General features: G+C 44.5%; 1 protein-coding gene across 1 annotated transcript in view; it reads right to left on the bottom strand.

Moving 5' to 3' along the window:
- The window catches only part of TRPC5 (transient receptor potential cation channel subfamily C member 5), a 276,342-nt gene that overhangs the window by 59,793 nt on the left and 198,806 nt on the right, over positions 1 to 17,743 (bottom strand). Inside the window, exons 5-6 of the mRNA XM_040468429.1 lie at positions 858 to 1,194; positions 548 to 663 (exon numbers count right to left, since the gene is read on the bottom strand). Of these exons, the coding sequence (XP_040324363.1) occupies positions 548 to 663; positions 858 to 1,194 (453 nt within the window). The remainder of the gene's footprint in view (positions 1 to 547; positions 664 to 857; positions 1,195 to 17,743) is intronic.

The following is a 17,743-nucleotide window of genomic DNA, read 5'->3' as shown; positions in this document are numbered from 1 at the left end:
TGTGTGTGTGTGTGTGTGTGTGTGTGTGTGTGTGTGTGGGTTTTGTGGAATTCTGTCTGGTGACATAGATGTCTCCTGAACCTTAGAACTGGGAAACCAGTAAAAGGTGTGGCTGTGGCAGTGCTTCTCAGACTTTAAGGTGCATGTCAATCAGCCAGGGATCATGTTGAAATGCAGATTCTCATTCCATAGATACAGGGTGGGACTTGAGATTCTGTATGTCTAACAAGTTCCCAGGTGATGATGCTGACATTGCTGATTTGCGTATTAGAGTTTGAGTAGTAACAACCGGGGGGATAGTGATGCACTGGAGGGTCCAGTGCAGTCTAACTATGCTTAGAGACTACGGGTAAAGTTACTTTTACCATGGATGGTGTGAATTTCCTAGGTTCCCCTCCTGACTGTGGAATCTGTATCTATATAGGATGTAGACCCTGATTAATACTGGGGTTGTGTGGTGTAGCCACAGAAAGCAGCAGATACAAGTGCCCTTGAGTTTTAGGAAGGGCTTTGAATAGACTGATCAGCACTTGCCTGACTAGCTTACCTGAAACCCATTCTGATTGATACTTGGCTTTCCTTCTAAACCAACCGACAGGCAGTTTCTTGTATTTGAAGATGTTAGGTTAACAGAATTAAGCCGTGGGGTCACTGCCAATCTCACTGTGGACCATGCAATACTAAATGATCAGAGCCTGGGGAGGAAGGCACCAGATTTCTGAAACTCCCCACAAAGGGCTTCCCCACTGCACAAAAAGATGTCCTAATTCAGGGCCAGCCCAACTGCCTATTCCAGTACTTTATTTAAACAGGAGAAACAGGCACTCTGCCCATAGCTCTTGGTTTCTTTGACTCACCGAGAACCCAAGGCAATATCATCCATTCCACGACTGTTGGGGGAGGCCCCTGTACATGAAGGTCTGTCCTGACAATGTGCTGAGAAGCCAGGAGAAGCATGAAGAGGAAGGTCAGATATGATGCTGTGTGGCAGATAAACTTGATAAAGGGTTTCTTGATGAACAGCCCAAGGTTGCTCCTGGGTGAGATCAGATAAGCTATAGACAGCATGGGAAAGAGGAATCCAATGGTCATGCAGGTAAGAAGCTTGACTACCCAGTGTTTCCGTCGCCATCCAGGGAAGCCGTCATACCACAGAGTGGCAAGTAACTGTTGGCAATTAGGCTGAGCAACAAACTGGGGGGAAAAAAAAAAGGAGAACAAGTTAGGCATCTTGGGCGTCCAGGGGGAAGTCTACATTCATAATACAGCTATGTGACCAATCCCCAGAAGAGGCCTGTTTTCCAGGTTTCCATGAATGGATCTAACCCTGGAGACAGCTCTACATGTCAAGCTATGAGACTAGATTTTCCTTCGGGCTATTTATTTCATATATTAAATACATTTTTGTTTGTGTTTTCACATGCTTCCCTATTCTTCCTCCCATCATCTTAGAGAAATGGTTCCCAAACCTTGCCTCTGGATCAGAATCATCCAGCGAACATTACACAATTCAGATGCCAGGGGTGCCTGGGTGGCTCAGTCAGTTAAGCGTCCAACGTCAGCTTAGGTCATGATCTCTCTCACTGTTTGTGAATTCGAGCCCCGTGTGGGACTCTGTGCTGACAGCTCAGAGCCTGGAGCCTGCTTCGGATTCTGCGTCTCCCTCTCTCTCTGCCCCTCCCCCACTTGTGCTCTCTTTCTCAAAAATAAATAAGTATTAAAAACATTCAGATTCCCAGGTCACACCAAGGACTGGCTCAATGAGCATCTCCGAGGAGGATAGCCTGGGCAGCTGTTTTACAAGGTTCTTTGGCAGAGTTTACATGTCTGTTAGCAGAGAATCGTGGGAATATTTTATTTCAAATTGGTTCACTTTTACTCATTCCTCTAGCTTACGTGAGGTCGTCAACAAATGTGCGCTGTGCTTGGGCAAACACAAACTGGCCGGGAGTAAGCTCATGCCTGTGGCTATGGCTTGGAATGGAAATGAGTCCCCTTTTTGATTTTTTCTTTCTTCCCCTTTGATTTTGAGCACATCCTGGCTGGCTTGCAGTGAATCAGCTTGCTGCTTTGCCATCTATTAACACCCTCTCAAGTCTAGACGTGCAGAGGAAGAAAGAATATTTGGGGGCCCAAATCACAGCATTGTGTACTAACCCAGCTGGGATTTTACTTAAAGGCAATCTACCAAGTGTCAGTGAGTAATAGTTAAGGAGTCATCATTGCAAGTAATCCTTAAGCTGCTACTTCCTGGTACCCAACTCAGTAGGGAGCTCAACTGTCAGCCATGATTTTAAATACTGCCTGTATCGGGGCGCCTGGGTGGCGCAGTCGGTTAAGCGTCCGACTTCAGCCAGGTCACTGTCTCGAGGTCCGTGAGTTCGAGCCCCGCGTCGGGCTCTGGGCTGATGGCTCAGAGCCTGGAGCCTGTTTCCGATTCTGTGTCTCCCTCTCTCTCTGCCCCTCCCCCGTTCATGCTCTGTCTCTCTCTGTCCCAAAAATAAATAAACGTTGAAAAAAAAATTAAAAAAAAAAAAAGAAAATAAATACTGCCTGTATCTGACTGTTCCAGCTTCCCATGGGAAAAAATGGTTAACTAGAGCTGTACCGTATAGCTTACTAACGCAAAGGAAATAAAATTCTTCCATCTTTTACCTAACACCCCAGGTAAAGTAGCCCAACCTTACTGTTAGTGTATCTGGGAAGATCACTGGCTTCCCACCAAAACCGTCCTGCTCTTCCTTGAGCACACAGCTGGGCTACATTACTTCCGGTCTCCCTTTGTAGTGAGCTGTGGCCGAGTGACTAAATTCTTAATAATGGGAGGTGCAGAGAAATGATGAGTGGTACTCCCAGGCCTGGCCTATAGAGGTGTCCTCTGTGCTATCCTCCCTGTTCTCTCCCGCTTCCGGCTGACTGGAATGTGGTAACCCAGGATGACCTAGGAGTTTCTGTCAGCTCGTGTCCCTCAATGACCATATAGAGGAGAACTATCAGGCTGATACCTGTCTTGGACTGTTACCTGACTGAGAGGATTCCAGCATGTTTGAGCCATTATATATTTGGGGGTCTAGACTACCCTCAAGCAGTTAACTATTATGAAACTACCAAAAATAAGCTCTAAGATCTTTTTATCCTGTGATCTCATTTTCTTCAAATACTGGTCCCCAACACGTCCTGTGTCACACAGAAAGACACAATCCTATAGTCCCTTTCTACTCTTCCTGGCCTTATCGCCCATGCCTGAGGCTGGGGTGAAAAAGTCCTAACAAATAAAGTACAGAAAAGTAGAAGGGTAAAGCGAGATGTTTGGATGCATGGGAAAAGCACTGGGAGTACACAGTCTAGTGAGGGGGATAGATGTAAAAAAAGATGGTTATAAGACAGTATAGTAAGAGCTTAAATTTAAAATGCATACGAACAGGGGCACCTGGGTGGCTCAGTCTGTTAAGCGTCTGACTTTGGCTTAGGTCATGATCTCACTGTCCGTGGGTTTGAGCCTGGTGTTGGCCTCTGTGCTAACAGCGTGGAGCCTGGAGCCTTCTTTGGACTCTGTGTCTCCCTCTCTCTCTGCCCTTCCCCTGCTCCCAATCTGTCTCTCTCTCTCTCTCAAAAATAAATAAACGTTAAAAAAAAATTTAGGGGCACATGGGTGGCTCCGTCAGTTGAGTGTCTGACTTAGGCCCAGGTCATGACCTCATGGTTTGTGAGTTTGAGCCCCATGTCGGGCTTTGCACTGACAGTGTGGAGCCCGCTTTGGATTCTCTGTCTCTCTGTCTCTCTGCCCTTCTTCTGCTCGTGCTCTCTCTTTCAAAGATAAATAAACATTAAAAAATCTTAAAAAAAAACCTTTTTAAATGGATACAAACAAAGCATAATGGGAACACAAAGGAGAGCAAATCTGGACAGGCAAGGATCCCTGGGGGAGGTGATACCTGAGTGGAGCATTAAATGATGTGTAGAAGGTGGTTAAGCATAGGGGAGGAGAGGGGAAAGAAGTGGACAGCCAAGAAGGGATAACATGACTAAAGGCATAGAGGTTAAAAAAGAACATGACTTGTATGAGGAACTAGAGCAGTCTGGGGTGGCTGTGGCTTGAAATGCAAAACCATGAATGGCAAAAGATGGGATTAGAGAGGTAGACAGGGTGTTACAGAAGATTACAATGATAACCTTTGGCTATTGTAAATAGTATGACTCATTTTAAGAGCGATGGGGAGCCATAAGCAATATGTTTATGTGTATGAGTGGGTGTGAGTGTGTGTGTGTGTGTGTGTGTGTGTGTGTGTGTGTGTGTTTATAAACAGTATAGTAGACTAAAAAGACTCTCCACAGTAGACTCTGGAGCTAGATTGCATTGGTTCTCTTTGTTCTTCAACGTTTTCATCTAAATAGAGATAACAACAGCATCTACCAGCTACGGTTGGTGTGAGAAGTAAGATCACTTATTACCTCCGAAGCACTTAGAACTAGGCCTAACACATAGTAAGGGCTCATTTCAATCTTAGCTGCATATATTATTATGCATGTCATAGGATCAGACTTAGATGTGAGAAAGATCCTTCTGGGTATTGAATGGAAGATGAACTGGGGGCAGAAAGTGGGCAAAACTCGAGGCAGGAAGACGACCGGTTAGGAATCTGGTATACTATGATTGTGACTTAGACTAAGGTAATGACTGTGGAAATGGAGAGATGTCCTCAGATGCAAAATACAGGGAGGAGGTGGGAAGTGGCAGGATATGGCGATAAATGGGGAGTGAAGTAATAGATGGAGATTGAGTGTAAAGGGAGGGGGGCTTCTCTTTGCGGAGAATTGGTAGACATCAGTGTCGTCAGCTGAGAGTGGGAACACTGAAGCTGGAACAGGTTTATGGAGATGCGTGCACTTGTAGATCTGTTGAGTTAGATTTGTCTGTGCGACACTGAATGGAGATATTTGGATTGATGTACTGATGTGCTATTGCAGGGATTGACAAACTTTTTCTGTAAAAGGCCAGAAAGTAAATATCTGGGGCTTTGCAACCCATATAGTCCCTGTAGAAACCAGTCAACTGTTTTAGTGCAAACTCAGCCATAGACAATGGGTAAATACGTAAATGAATGGGTGTGGCTGTGTGTGCGCCAATTAAACTTTGGTTGTAGTTTGCCAATCCCTGTACCATGATATTGCTCCCTGCTGCTGCCAGAACCAAACAAATATTTGGACCACTTCTGCAATGGTCTTTATGACCTCTTGGGACTTGCCCTCGTGTATCCCTAAGAACTGTGACCCCAGAAATCAGTTTCCCTTACGCAAAAAGTGCAGAGGTGAAGCTTCTTTTAATAATGGATATTATCGCCCAACCTTTATCTTCAGTGCCGCTGCTCTGATTTTTGATTAGGCTGAAGTTGGTAATTTTAACGTTTGGACAGGGTTTCGTTTTCTGTTTTTACATCTTGCAGGAGTAGAACAAACTGCAATTAGCATATTTGTAAAGGAAGTTTTTATTAAGCCACGACGTAGTATTGAAGCCCAAAACATCTGTGAGCTTTGACTGCACAATCCTGATTCCTGTTTGCATACTGAAGTTCAAATTTGACAGGTTATTTCATCAATATCTACTTGATTTCAAGAATGCCTCAGAAGGAGAGAATGCAGGAAAAACAGTGGAGTGTGTAAGAGCCAAGCTGTACAGAGCCTAGAGTGGTAGTTTTTAATTTTGATGAAGTCCAATTTGTGTTTTATTTTGTTGCTTGTGCTGCTGCTGCCCTATCTAAGAAACCATCACCCTCTCCAAGGTCACAAAGATTTGTACCGTTTTCTTCTCCAAGTTTGATAGCATTAGCTCTTATAGTCAGGTCTTTGATCCATTTTGAATTAACTTTTGCATATTGTATGAGAAAAGGGCCCAACTTCATTTGTCCCAGCACTATTTTTTGAAAAGGCTACTCTTTCCTTATTAAGTTGTTTTGGCATCCTTTTTGAAAATCAACTAACCATAAATGTAAGGGGTTATTTTGGACTCTTAAATCTATTCCTTGTATCAATGAGTCTGTCCTTGTCTTGTCCCTGATTTTAGGGGACAGCCTTTCAGTTGGTCTCCATGAAGTGTAATATTAGCTATGGTTTTATCATAGATGGTTTTCATCAGGTTAAGGAAGTTCTCATCTGTTTTCTGTGTGTTTTTTTAATCATAAAATGATTTTGTCAAATACGTTTCCTATGTCAATTGAAATGATTATGTGTGTTTTTCTCCCTTCCTTCTACGAATATACTGTAATACATCGATTCATTTTGTTATGTGAGTCACTCTTACACTACTGAGATGAATTCCACTGGGTCATGGTGTATAATCCTTTTTATGTATTTCTGGATTCGGATTGCTTTTCGTTAAGCCTATTGTTTGCCTCAACTGCTATCCACTGTTTCAGGCAGCCATGGTGTTAAACAATTGCTGCTCAAGTTTTCAACGAAAAGGGCTGTTGGTGCTGAGTCATATCACATAAACAAACACCAGCTCTGTAAATGGAGCTTTTCTAGGAAGTTGTCAGGTCATATAATGACAATTTTCTGGGGATGGGTCTTTTGGGGGAGATGCAAACCCAATCTTTTCACAGTTGCTGTGGTTCCAAGGCTGTTGGTTTTCAAGACTACGGCGGGCCTGGGTAAAGGGGTATCGGAATAGGCAGGTTAAAATATCACAAAAATTGCTGTTCTAACCAAGATTCAGCGGTTTTTCTTGAATACATGCTCCTCTGGTTGTTGCGAGCCTTTGGTTAATTTTCGGAGTTGTGAAAATGTTTATTTGGAATATTTTTCCTATGCCTTGTTCGTTTTTTGAAGGAGTGGATTTCCCGAAGTCCTTATTCCACCATTCTGGAAGTGTTTCCCTTTGTAACTTTTTAATTTTTCATGATGTTGTATTTGGGTTGTTGGGTTGTGGGTTAGTCCAAAGGATAGAGTCCTTTCCCAATTTCCTCCTCGGGGGGCTTCAAGAAAACAAAGTTTGAGCAGTATGGGAGCTTCCTAAAAGCCAGAAGACTGGGTGTTGGTCAAGGACTGGGAGCATGTCTTAGTTTCCATTATATTCCCAATATTTTGCTAAATGCCCGGCTGGCACAAGGCAAACACTGAATAAATATCTGTTAAATGAGTGATTGAATAAATAGGTCTGCGATGGAGGAACCTTGGTGGAATGCTCTCTTTCTAAAGCTTTCTTTCCTTAATGTACAGAGGGGGTGAAGTATGGTAGCTAAGACAAGTCTCCTGGGAGTTGAAATTAGGAACTACTCTTAGCATAGATTAACTACCATATATTGAGCTCTTACAATGTACCAAACATTATATCAGATTTTCACACGCATCACCTCATAGCAACCCTAAAGGCAGATATTGGCATTATACTCCTTTCACAGGTGATGAAACTAAGCCCAAGATCACATTCATGGTATGCGGTAGGGCCAGGATGGGAGCCCTGGCTTGGTTGACTCCATAGACCAAGCCCTTAAACACTGCATTCTGGCAATCCGTGGACGGTGTGAGCTGAGGCCTGCGGAAAGCTGAATTCCCCAGTATCGTCAAGGTATTGAAATTATTGAAATTGTATTTGTGTTTTTAGGAAGGGGTAACATATGAAACTATTAACTAACCTTAATGGTTTTAAGTGTGTGTATCATATTAGCCGGTTAACGAGCTCCAAGGGACCTGCATGCCAGCAAATGGTCAGAAGCCCAGGTCTGGGCTCTTGAGTGGCAGCTGGGAAAGGCAGGGTGGGCGGGGCATAGCGAAGGACATGGGGGAGGCTCTGCAGATCTTACCTTCCTGGTTTAGCCCCAGGCCAGGTCTGTATGGGACCCACCTTTTCAACCTGTCCAAATCCTGTCTTCACCAACCTGCTAAGGTTCTCACCACAGTTCTGCAATGCTTTGTGTCTCCAATGCTCTTGGGAAAGGGCTGAAAATTAATTTTTTCCTTACTGTATGGGAATTTTGGAAAAGCCTTGCCTTATTTCCTTTGACATAAAGCTGCATTTTAAATGGAGGGGCTCAATAGCTCTTTGCCCCTCAATGAGTAATTCTTTTTTTAAAAAATTTTTAAATGTTTATTTTTTGAGAGAGAGAGAGAGAGAGGGGGGGGCAGTGTGTGAGTGGGGGAGGGGCAGAGAGAGAGGCAGATACAGAATCTGAAGCAGGCTCCAGGCTCTGAGCTGTCAGCACAGAGCCTGACATGGGGCTTGAACTCACAAACCGTGAGATCACGACCTGAGCCGAAGTCGGATGTTTAACCGACTGAGCCACCCAGGCGCCCCAAATGAGTGATTCTTGATAGGAATAATGTCAGCTTCTACTGGAAGGAGCCTGACCCTCCCCCAGGCAACTAGCAAACCCGTTTTGATTTCACCTCCACAGACCTCTGACTTCATTCGTTCAGTGAGGAGAATTGTTCCCCTAGCTCCTCACCAGTCTATTGTATGCGACTTTTGTTCCTACATCTGTTTATTTTTTGAAAAACATGTTTATTTTTTTGAGAGAGAGAGAGAGAGAGAGAGAGGGCGAGCTCAAGCAGAGGAGGGGCAGACAGAGAGGGAGAGAGAGAATCCCAAGCAGGCTCTGGCCCGTCAGTGCAGAGCCTGACATGGGGCTCGATTTCACAAACCGTGAGATCGTGACCTGAGCTGAAACCAAGAGTCGGACACTTAACCCACTGAACCACCCAGCTGCCCCTGTTCCTACAGCGGTCTAAATAATCATGTAACTTTCACGTTTGATTCGCATGCTGAACACAAAGCAGAAGACATTCTGACTTGCTCATTGCTAAGGGAACACGAGATCAACAGGATTCAACTTAGGCGTTTCAACAGGTATTTCTGTACACCTGCTCTGTGTCCAGCTCTGTGTGGTGCGTGGGAAGAGGGTCACAACAAGAGGGACCCATGGTGATTCTGGCCTGCAGAATCTCATTGACTGACCAGCCAAACTCACATGAAACAAGTAACACGACAGCAATGTTTGTGTTCAGATGCCTGCAAGAGCAGGGCAGGTGGTAAGAGTGTCACGTTCTCAGATGGCCGGGGGCCACAGACCGGTGAAAGCCACTCCCTTCCAAACCGGGAGATTTTGCCAAGTAAAGACATGATTATAAAAGCTATGCCCCCTTTGATTTTCTGTTAACACTGCTTCATAAAAAAAAAAAAAAAAAGGGTCAGAGGGACGTCTGGGTGGCTCGGTTGGTTAAGTCTCCAACTTCAGCTCAGGTCATGACCTCACGGTTCGTGGGTTCGAGCCCCGCGTCGGGCTCTGTGCTGTCAGCGCAGAGTCCGCTGCTGATCCTCTGTCTCCCTCTCTCTCTGCCCCACCCCGTTTATACTCACTCTCTCAAAATAAATAAATAAACATTAAAAAAAGAAAGGCCGGAATAAAGTATAGTCATTCAAACTGGATCCATTTAGCATTAGGAAAAGCTGACTACATTGTTGTGAGGCACAGCAACTTAGGAACTCAGGGCATTCAGAGAAGGGACAAATCAGCAGGCACTAGAGTCAGAAGGAAAGGCTGTAGAGAAGCATTCAAATCAGAGAATCTCACTTCCTCCTGGAAGCCTTCCCTGATTGCCCCAGCCAAAGGCGATCCCTCCTCCTTAAGCACAGGCTACTTTGCTTCTTCCTTATGGTACCTCTTAGAGCCTGACCTGTGTTACACTTACTTTTATGTAGAACACGTGATTTGGCTTTCTTACATGGTAAGCTTCTTTTTTTAAAAAAAAAGTTTATTTATTTATTTTGAGAAAGAGAGAGAGCGCATGTAGGAGAGGGGCAAAGAGAGGGAGAGAGACAATCCCAAGCAGGCTCCACACCGACATGGGGCTCGATCTCATGAACCATGAGATTGTTACCTGAGCCAAGATTAAGAGTCAGATGCTTAACCCATTGAGCTACCTAGGTGCCCCTCTCCCATGGTAAGCTTCTGAAGCAGCGGGGGCGGGGGGCAATTTTGTCTGTTGTGTGACATTTCATAGCTCAAAAGGCTTTGCAGATATTTACTGTACTTGTTAAAGTGAGAAAGTTCTCCTCTTTGCTTTCCTGCTAAACTTCAGACCTGAATGTTCAATCCCCAGTGGGCATTTCAGATTCATAACCCAAATGGAACTTTCTGTCCCCCAAATCTTCCAAAACACATACACACACACACACACACACACACACACACACTTCTCTTTTCACCTCATATTCTGTGTGCCCTCAAGGTATTTCTCTAATACTGGGCATAATAGTTACAGATTAAATGTACACAGAACTTCCTATGTTTTGGATACATTTAAAAGCACTATATATGTATTAACAAACCCAAGAAGTTGCTACTACCTTTACACCCATTTTACAGATGAGAAAAACTGAGGCTCAGAGAGGTTAGACACTAATGAGACAAAAATTGCCATTTGAGTACTTACTATGTGTCAAGCACTGTAGTAAGTGCTCATTTAAGAGTAATGAGTGAGGGGGCGCCTGGGTGGCTCAGTCATTGAAGCGTCCAACTCTTGGTTTTGGCTCAGGTCATGAGCTCATGGTTCATGGGATTGAGCCCTGCATCAGGCTCTGTGCTGACAGCGCAGAACCTGCTTGGTATTCTCTCCCTCTTTCTGCCCCTCCCCTGCTTGCATTCACGCTCTTTCTCTTTCTCTCAAAATAAGTAAATAAACTTAAAAAAATAAAGTCAATATGTCTTAAAAAAAAAAAAAGAGTAGTGAACTAGGGATACACTTCCCTGGTTATTGATTGAGTCCCTAGTCTCTGAAGATACAATGGAAAGTGAAAAGAAGTCCCTTGGTAGGAACAGAGGATCTAGGGGTGGGGGGTGTGGGCTCTTGACAAGTAAGCCAGACCATGAGGCAGAGAAAAAACAAGACAGTAGCAGTGAGTTTCCAGTGGCTCTACTAGGAACAGGCAATGATCAAAGGAGAAAAATCTTTCTTAATTCCCACAAACCACTCTGTTCCATACCATGGAGGCTGTCAGCAAGGGAAACATTAGATCAGGATAGACCAAGCCAGTCCCACACTGAGTCACCTCACTGGTGATTTTCACATGATTGTCAACTGCTGGGTGTGTATAAAAGTGCAGTAGATGAGACTGGAAGAAAGGTCACCTTGACATATGTTTAGCATTTAGAGGTTTGTTAAACAGTACAGGCCTGTTGTTCCTTGAAGTGATTGGCAATGAGTTATCTTTGCTTCCTAAAAGAGATCAGCTGACTTCAAGTTGGGGGATTTACCGCTATAAACACTTCTTCCTTTAGTACATTCAAAGGATGAGAAAATCTGAAATGTGAGAGTGAATCTCCCCCCACCCCTTCATCCCTTTCCAGAGTAGAAGGATCTGCAAGAAAAACTGAGGTCCCAACTATGGCAGGATCGGAGTGAAGGGCCTTTCTTGGTGGTTTGAAGAAGTCTACCGATCTTTCAAGAACCTTCTTCTCCCTCAGTGAGGGGCTGCACATTGGAATAGGCCCAACTTTCACTGCATCAGATGTCAGTTCTTCAAAAGAGAGTCCGATTGTGTATAAGGGTGTATTTAAAAAGCCAGCCGGCAAAAATGGTCTGAGATAGAACAGGTTTTGTTGGTTTGTTTTATAGTTGCCAATCAAGCTGGGCTTTGATGACAAAAACGCCCAAAAAGGAAATCGATGGCGATACAAAATTTTCCAAAGAGGGAAAAATGTTCAAAACACCTACCATTGCAGTGAGCTCGCTGAGCCGTACTGTTACCAAGTGGTTCAGCTTTTTACCAGAGGCGAAGAAATAGGTTTTGGCAAGTAGATTAGGCCCAGGTTACAATTCAAAAGTGGCCCCCACATTTTGCATGTAGTCTCTAACAATTTGATATTTACTCAGATCACTAATCCGTGGTGATTTTTTTTTTTTTAAGAGGGAGATGTGGTACTGCCCCAGGCATTACTGAGACATTTTGTACTCGGTTGGCTGTTGCTGCAATTACCTAGTGGACATGGTTCTTGAACAAAGATACTGATATCAAAGGCAACACAAGTTCAGTCTCACAAAATAAGTCAACTGGCAGTCATTCCTCTAATTTCAAGTTTGAGCTAAGGCTCACTAATTTGAACTAACTGGAGGAAGGTGAAGCTAGATGCTGAAAACTTGGTTTTAGAATACATATTTAAAAAAATATAGTTTTCCATTTGCACATATACACAGCAGCTGGAATTTGCTAAATGGGGTTTCCTGGCAGGTGTCATAATTCTCCTGTGTTAGAGGTGCTAGGCTCTTGAAAGCATGTAGTGTGCGGAATTAAGTCCGATCACAATGGCTTATTCTAGCCATGAGATGGCAGCAGAGAGCGGTGGGAGCTCACTTCCACTTCCAAGGGTGGCGGTGGGGGGGGCAGGGGGAGTTCTAGAAGGAAAGAGGAGGGGTGTCTGGGTGCTTCAGTCGGTTGCGTCGGACTTGGGCTCAGGTCATGATCTCGAGGTTTGTGAGTTCAAGCCCCCTGTCGGGCTCTGTGCTGACAGCCTGGAGCTTGGAACCTGCTTCAGATTCTGTTTCTCCCTTTCTCTGCCCCTGCCCCGCTCACACTGTATGTGTGTGTGTGTGTGTGTGTGTGTGTGTTTCAAAAATAGATAAACATTAATTTTTTTATTTTAGAAGGAAAGAGGAGGCTGTATTGGCAAACTTCTCACCTGGGAGGGAGCAAGTGCACCTGCATGGCAGGGCAATTGAAGAGGAGAGCCTGGAAACTCACTAAAGCCAAGATGGGGGCAAAATATAATGAGAGCCAAAGAGGCAACCAATTCTGATGGCATGAGTCTTTGAGAGTTGGGTGCCCTGGCAGTTCCAAGCCCAGTGCTGGGAGGATGCTACAGGTCCACAGATCCACAGTACTTATTCCAAAATCCTTGAGGACAGATGTGTTTTGCAATTCTAAATTTGCCAGATTTTAGAACAATAATATGCTGTTTGTACCATATATTAGGTAACACCCCCAGTGGGATTTAAGGCAGCACTCATAATTAGGGTTGCCAAATTTAGCAAATAAAAATACAAGATATCTAGTTATATTTGAATTGCCGATAAACAGTGAAACATGTTTTAGTGTAAGTATGTCCCAAATATTGTAAGGGGACAAACTTGTACTAAAATATGATTCACTGTTTATCAGCAATTCAAATGTAACCAGGTGGCCTGTATTTTATCTGGAAATCCTACTGTAGTCAAACACATTAATATTGCAGCAGTGGGGACGCTTGGGTGGCTCAGTCGGTTAAGTGTCTGACTCTTGATTTCAGCTCAGGTCATGATCTCAGGGTCGTGAGATCGAGCCCTCCATCAACTTCCTTGCTGAGCATGGAACCTGCCTAAGATTCTCTCTCTGCCTCTCACTCTGCCCCTCACCCACACGTGTGTGCAGGCACTCTCTCTTCCTAGAAAACATCTAAAAAAATGTCAGCAGTGAAACCTGTGAATGTTTAGACGCATCGGGATAAACAAAGACAATAAATCGCCTTGCATCAGTTCGTCTCATGTTTTGCCACCACATGCATTTTGATAGGAAATTTATTAAAAAATTGTTTTTTGATTCAGGACTTGGTCAATATCAGAATTGTGGACTTGTAATTGTTCACTACATAAAACAGTGGAGAGATCTATGGTGAGATGTGTTCATGCCTTCAGTGTATCTCGTTCTTAAGGGCCGAGGTCCCTCCTTTTTCATCAGGTCACAAATATGTTCAGGCATTGCAGATCCTGAAGAACTGGGGCAAAAAAGGAGACTAAGTCAGGTAACACCCAAGTCGTTTTCACATTTATAAGAAGGCTTGGCTAGAAGTTTCATGACCTGCTGTGAGCTGCCCACTTGGAAATTTTCAGCACGAAATCAGAATTAAGGTGGTGGAGGAAACTTAACCCCTAGCTATAAGAAAGAACACATTTCAGAAACATATATCTTTTTTTTTATTTGAGAAAAAGAGAGAGCAGGGGAGGGGTAGAGGGAGAGAAAGAGAGAGAGAGAGAGAGAATCCCAAGCAGGCTCCATGCTGAGTGTGCCGTCCGATGTGGGGCTTGATCCCACGACCCTGGGATCGTGACCTGAGCCAAAATCAAGAGTCAGATACTCAAGGGACTGAGCCACCCAGGAGCCCCTGGAAACATATATCTTGCACTCTGCCTCTGGTTTGGCGTGTGACTCGTGATGGGTCTTGGGGCAAGTCTTTGTGTTTGGGCTTTTATCTATGCAATAGGTGGTCGCCACCCACCCTGCCTTCCTCACAGGGCTCGCCTGACAATCGAATGGCTCCTGGGTGGGAAAGTGCTTGGGAACATTCTCAACACTAAACAAAAGGAAGATAGCATTCCTCATACATCTTTGGTAGCTTATCGGTGCAATATAGGCCTCATACATAAAGATATTTTTTTTTTAATTTTTTTTTCAACGTTTATTTATTTTTGAGACAGAGAGAGACAGAGCATGAACAGGGGAGGGGCAGAGAGAGAGGCAGACACAGAATCGGAAACAGGTTCCAGGCTCTGAGCCATCAGCCCAGAGCCTGACGCGGGGCTCGAACTCACGGACCGCGAGATCGTGACCTGGCTGAAGTCGGACGCTCAACCGACTGCGCCACCCAGGTGCCCCCATAAAGATATTTCTAATAAGGTGAAATGACAGCATGGCCTCTGTAGTCAGACAGACAGACCCGAGGTGCAAATTCCAGTTCCACAACTTCCTGGCTGGATGACCTTGGGCAAGTTGCTTAATCTTTCTGGCCTCCAGTTTCCCCATCTGAAAAATGAGGATATGCTAGTAACCCATGTCATAGGGTTGTTCTAAAGATGAAGAGAGCTAACTCAGTGCCTGGCAACGAGGAAAGAAACATTATTATAGCATTTTCATCATGGATTATTCTGAGAATTAGACAAAGAGGCATTCAGTGTTAGCTATTTTCATCATTATGGCTCTCATTATTATGAGATGGAGAATCATTGCTTCTTGGATAGTCTTGAAGTGACTGTCTATGTGACTTGACAGAGGCCTCCCTAGACAGTGCATCCAACTGGAGTCAGTACAGACCTCGCCATATAGTCAGAGCCCATAAATAACTCTAACAAATTCCAGGGTGAAAAACTGGATTATTATGCAAGACATATTTTAGAGGAAGCCGGACAACTCAGTAGATGGAGGGAATTTCTTTTTTTTTTTTTAATTCATTTTTGAGAGTGAGAGACAGAGTGCTAGCAGGGGAGGGGCAGAGAGAGAGGGAGACACGGCATCGGAATCAGGCTCCAGGCTCGGAGCCGTCAGCACACAGCCCGACGCGGGACTCGAACCCACGAACCGCGAGATCATGACCTGAGCTGAAGTCAGATGTTTAACCAACTGAGCCACCCGGGCGCCCTGAAGGAGAGAATTACTGATTGAGAAAGATTGGCAAGTCAGGATTGCAGGAAGGGTGGATTTGGGGGGGGCTGACTGCCAAGCTGAGGTATCTCAGGGGACTCTCTAAAGCTGAGATGGAAGATTCTCTAAGTATGGTTTGGGGTCAAAGCACAAAACTTGCTCCAGGCAGGGGCACCTGGGTGGTTCAGTCGGTTAGGCGTCCGACTTCAGCTCAGGTCGTGATCTCACGGTTTGTGGGTTCAAGCCCCACATCGGGCTCTGTGCTGACACCTCACAGCTTGGAGCCTGCTTCAGATTCTGTGTCTCCCTCTTTCTCTTCCCCTTCCCTGCTTGTCCTCTGTCTATCTCTATCTCAAAAATAAATAAACATTAAAAATTAAAAAAAAAAAAAAAAAAAAAAAAGAAACTTGTTCCAGGTGGCTTGCCCCGGGTGATTATTGAGGAGGATGGCCTGGAGAGACGATTGCAACATGGCTCCTGTGTACTTGATGTAACCCAGGGACAGGATGTTCTGCACTTCTCTGTTCTCTCAACCAACCCTCACGCTCCCATGCCCTCCCCCGCCACATGCACATGTTCTCTCTCCCTTTTGTGGAGAAAACAGGGATCCTCAGTGCTGTGAGGGCTTTTACCAAGTCACTTCCCTTCTGCTTCCAGGCAGGATTGCTCCAAAGCCAGTTCAATGAAACCAGCGGCATTTCCTTACCACCTTACTCCGTGCCAGGCCCTGTGCTGGGTACTTGGGACATAAGCAGCCAGAACCTCCTCCCTGAAGGAAAACCCCTAACAAATAAAGACAAAACTATATTCCTGCCTCCCTCCCCCGCCCACCATGACGTGGTTCCCAGGGCCTGACAAGAGCTATAATGAAACCAGGAGACTTTCTCACTAATGACTAAAACAGGAATGTAAAAACTCATAAAGGAACAAGGTTAATGTAGCTGGAGGGGAGCAGAATTAGCTGGTATCCTAAGGGGGTTCCTTATTACTGCTGAGGACCAAGACCACTGGAGCCTTGGTGGCTTGATTTTAAAGACAGCAGCATGTATCCTAACCCCTGTCCTTCTTCCTTCCCTCTAGGGACCAGCCTTATGGTGGGCTTTTATTAATGACTTATTGAGTGCTTTCCTATATGCCAAGAGCTTTGTATTTATTCATTCTTTTCATCCTGAATTCTCAGAATGGCTCATTGAGGGAGGTATGAGCTCCATTTTACAGATGAAGAAATGGAGACACAGAGAGACTAAAGAACTTGTCTAGTAAGTGGTGAGAACCAGGTCTTGAGCCCAGGCCTATCGGAGTATACCGCGGGTGCTCTGACCCGGGGGTCATCGAACTACAACCTGGGGACCAAATCCAGGGTGTTACCTATTTGTGTAAATAAAATTTTATTGGAATACAGCCTACTCATTTGTTTACATATTATGTATGGCTCTTTCTGTGCTACAGTGACAGAGTTGAGTAATTACAACAGAGACCATATGGACTACAATGCCTAAAATATTTGCTCTCTGGCCCTTTACTACAGAAAAACTTGCTGACTCCTCATTCTACCCACCATACTACACGGTCTCTGGTATGTAGACTTTGGAGTTGGAGCTATGGTCAAACTTTGGCTTGGCCATTTATTAACAGCATGCCCTTTGACAAGTCCTTTTACGTCTGTGTGCCTCAGTTTCCTCATCTGTAAAATGGGAACAGTATCTCCTAGGATTGCTGAGAGGGCTAAATGAGATATGATGCGTGGAAGGTATTTAGCACAGTGACTGGATGCCTGGCACATGGTAAACTCTTAAAAAATGATAGTTGAATTATTTGGAGTAGTAATGACAGTGGGTAGACAGACAGAACTCTGTGCCTGGCACATAGTGAGCGTCACTTAAATACCAAATACTTGAATTTGTTTTGTTCCTATTTCTTGCTGACTTTTCTAGGGCCTTGGGTTTGCTGAATAAAAGACTGAAGTTTGAGGCTGGAGGGAGAGGTGGGGCATCAGTAGGGCAGGGCAGTGAACATAGATTGTGGTTTGGGCCTAGAGGATGGTTGTCAGCAGAGGATTTACTCTGGGATAAGCTGTTTAATGCTTTAATCCTGAATAAGCCTGAACCATAATATGTGACCAAAGTGAGGTGTGTGTGTGTGTGTGTGTGTGTGTGTGTGTGTGTGTGTATGTGAAAGAGAGAGCAAGAGAGAATGTGCACCCCAATTCTGTGGGTTTTTTTTCTTTAATCCTCAAAGTTCTCTCCCAGTGTTACCCTCAAATGGACTCAGATTCCATTTTTTTTTGAAAATTTTGAAATTTTCTTCAAGATTTCAGTGTGTGCTAACCTCCCCACTCTCCAAGTTCCTGTAGCAGGTATA

This window comes from Herpailurus yagouaroundi, unplaced genomic scaffold (assembly GCF_014898765.1).
Source record: "Herpailurus yagouaroundi ecotype Mexico unplaced genomic scaffold, PumYag 67700, whole genome shotgun sequence".
Lineage (NCBI taxonomy): Eukaryota > Metazoa > Chordata > Mammalia > Carnivora > Felidae > Herpailurus > Herpailurus yagouaroundi.
Note: the sequence above shows the minus strand (reverse complement) of the source record. Positions and strands in the feature narration are given on the sequence as shown.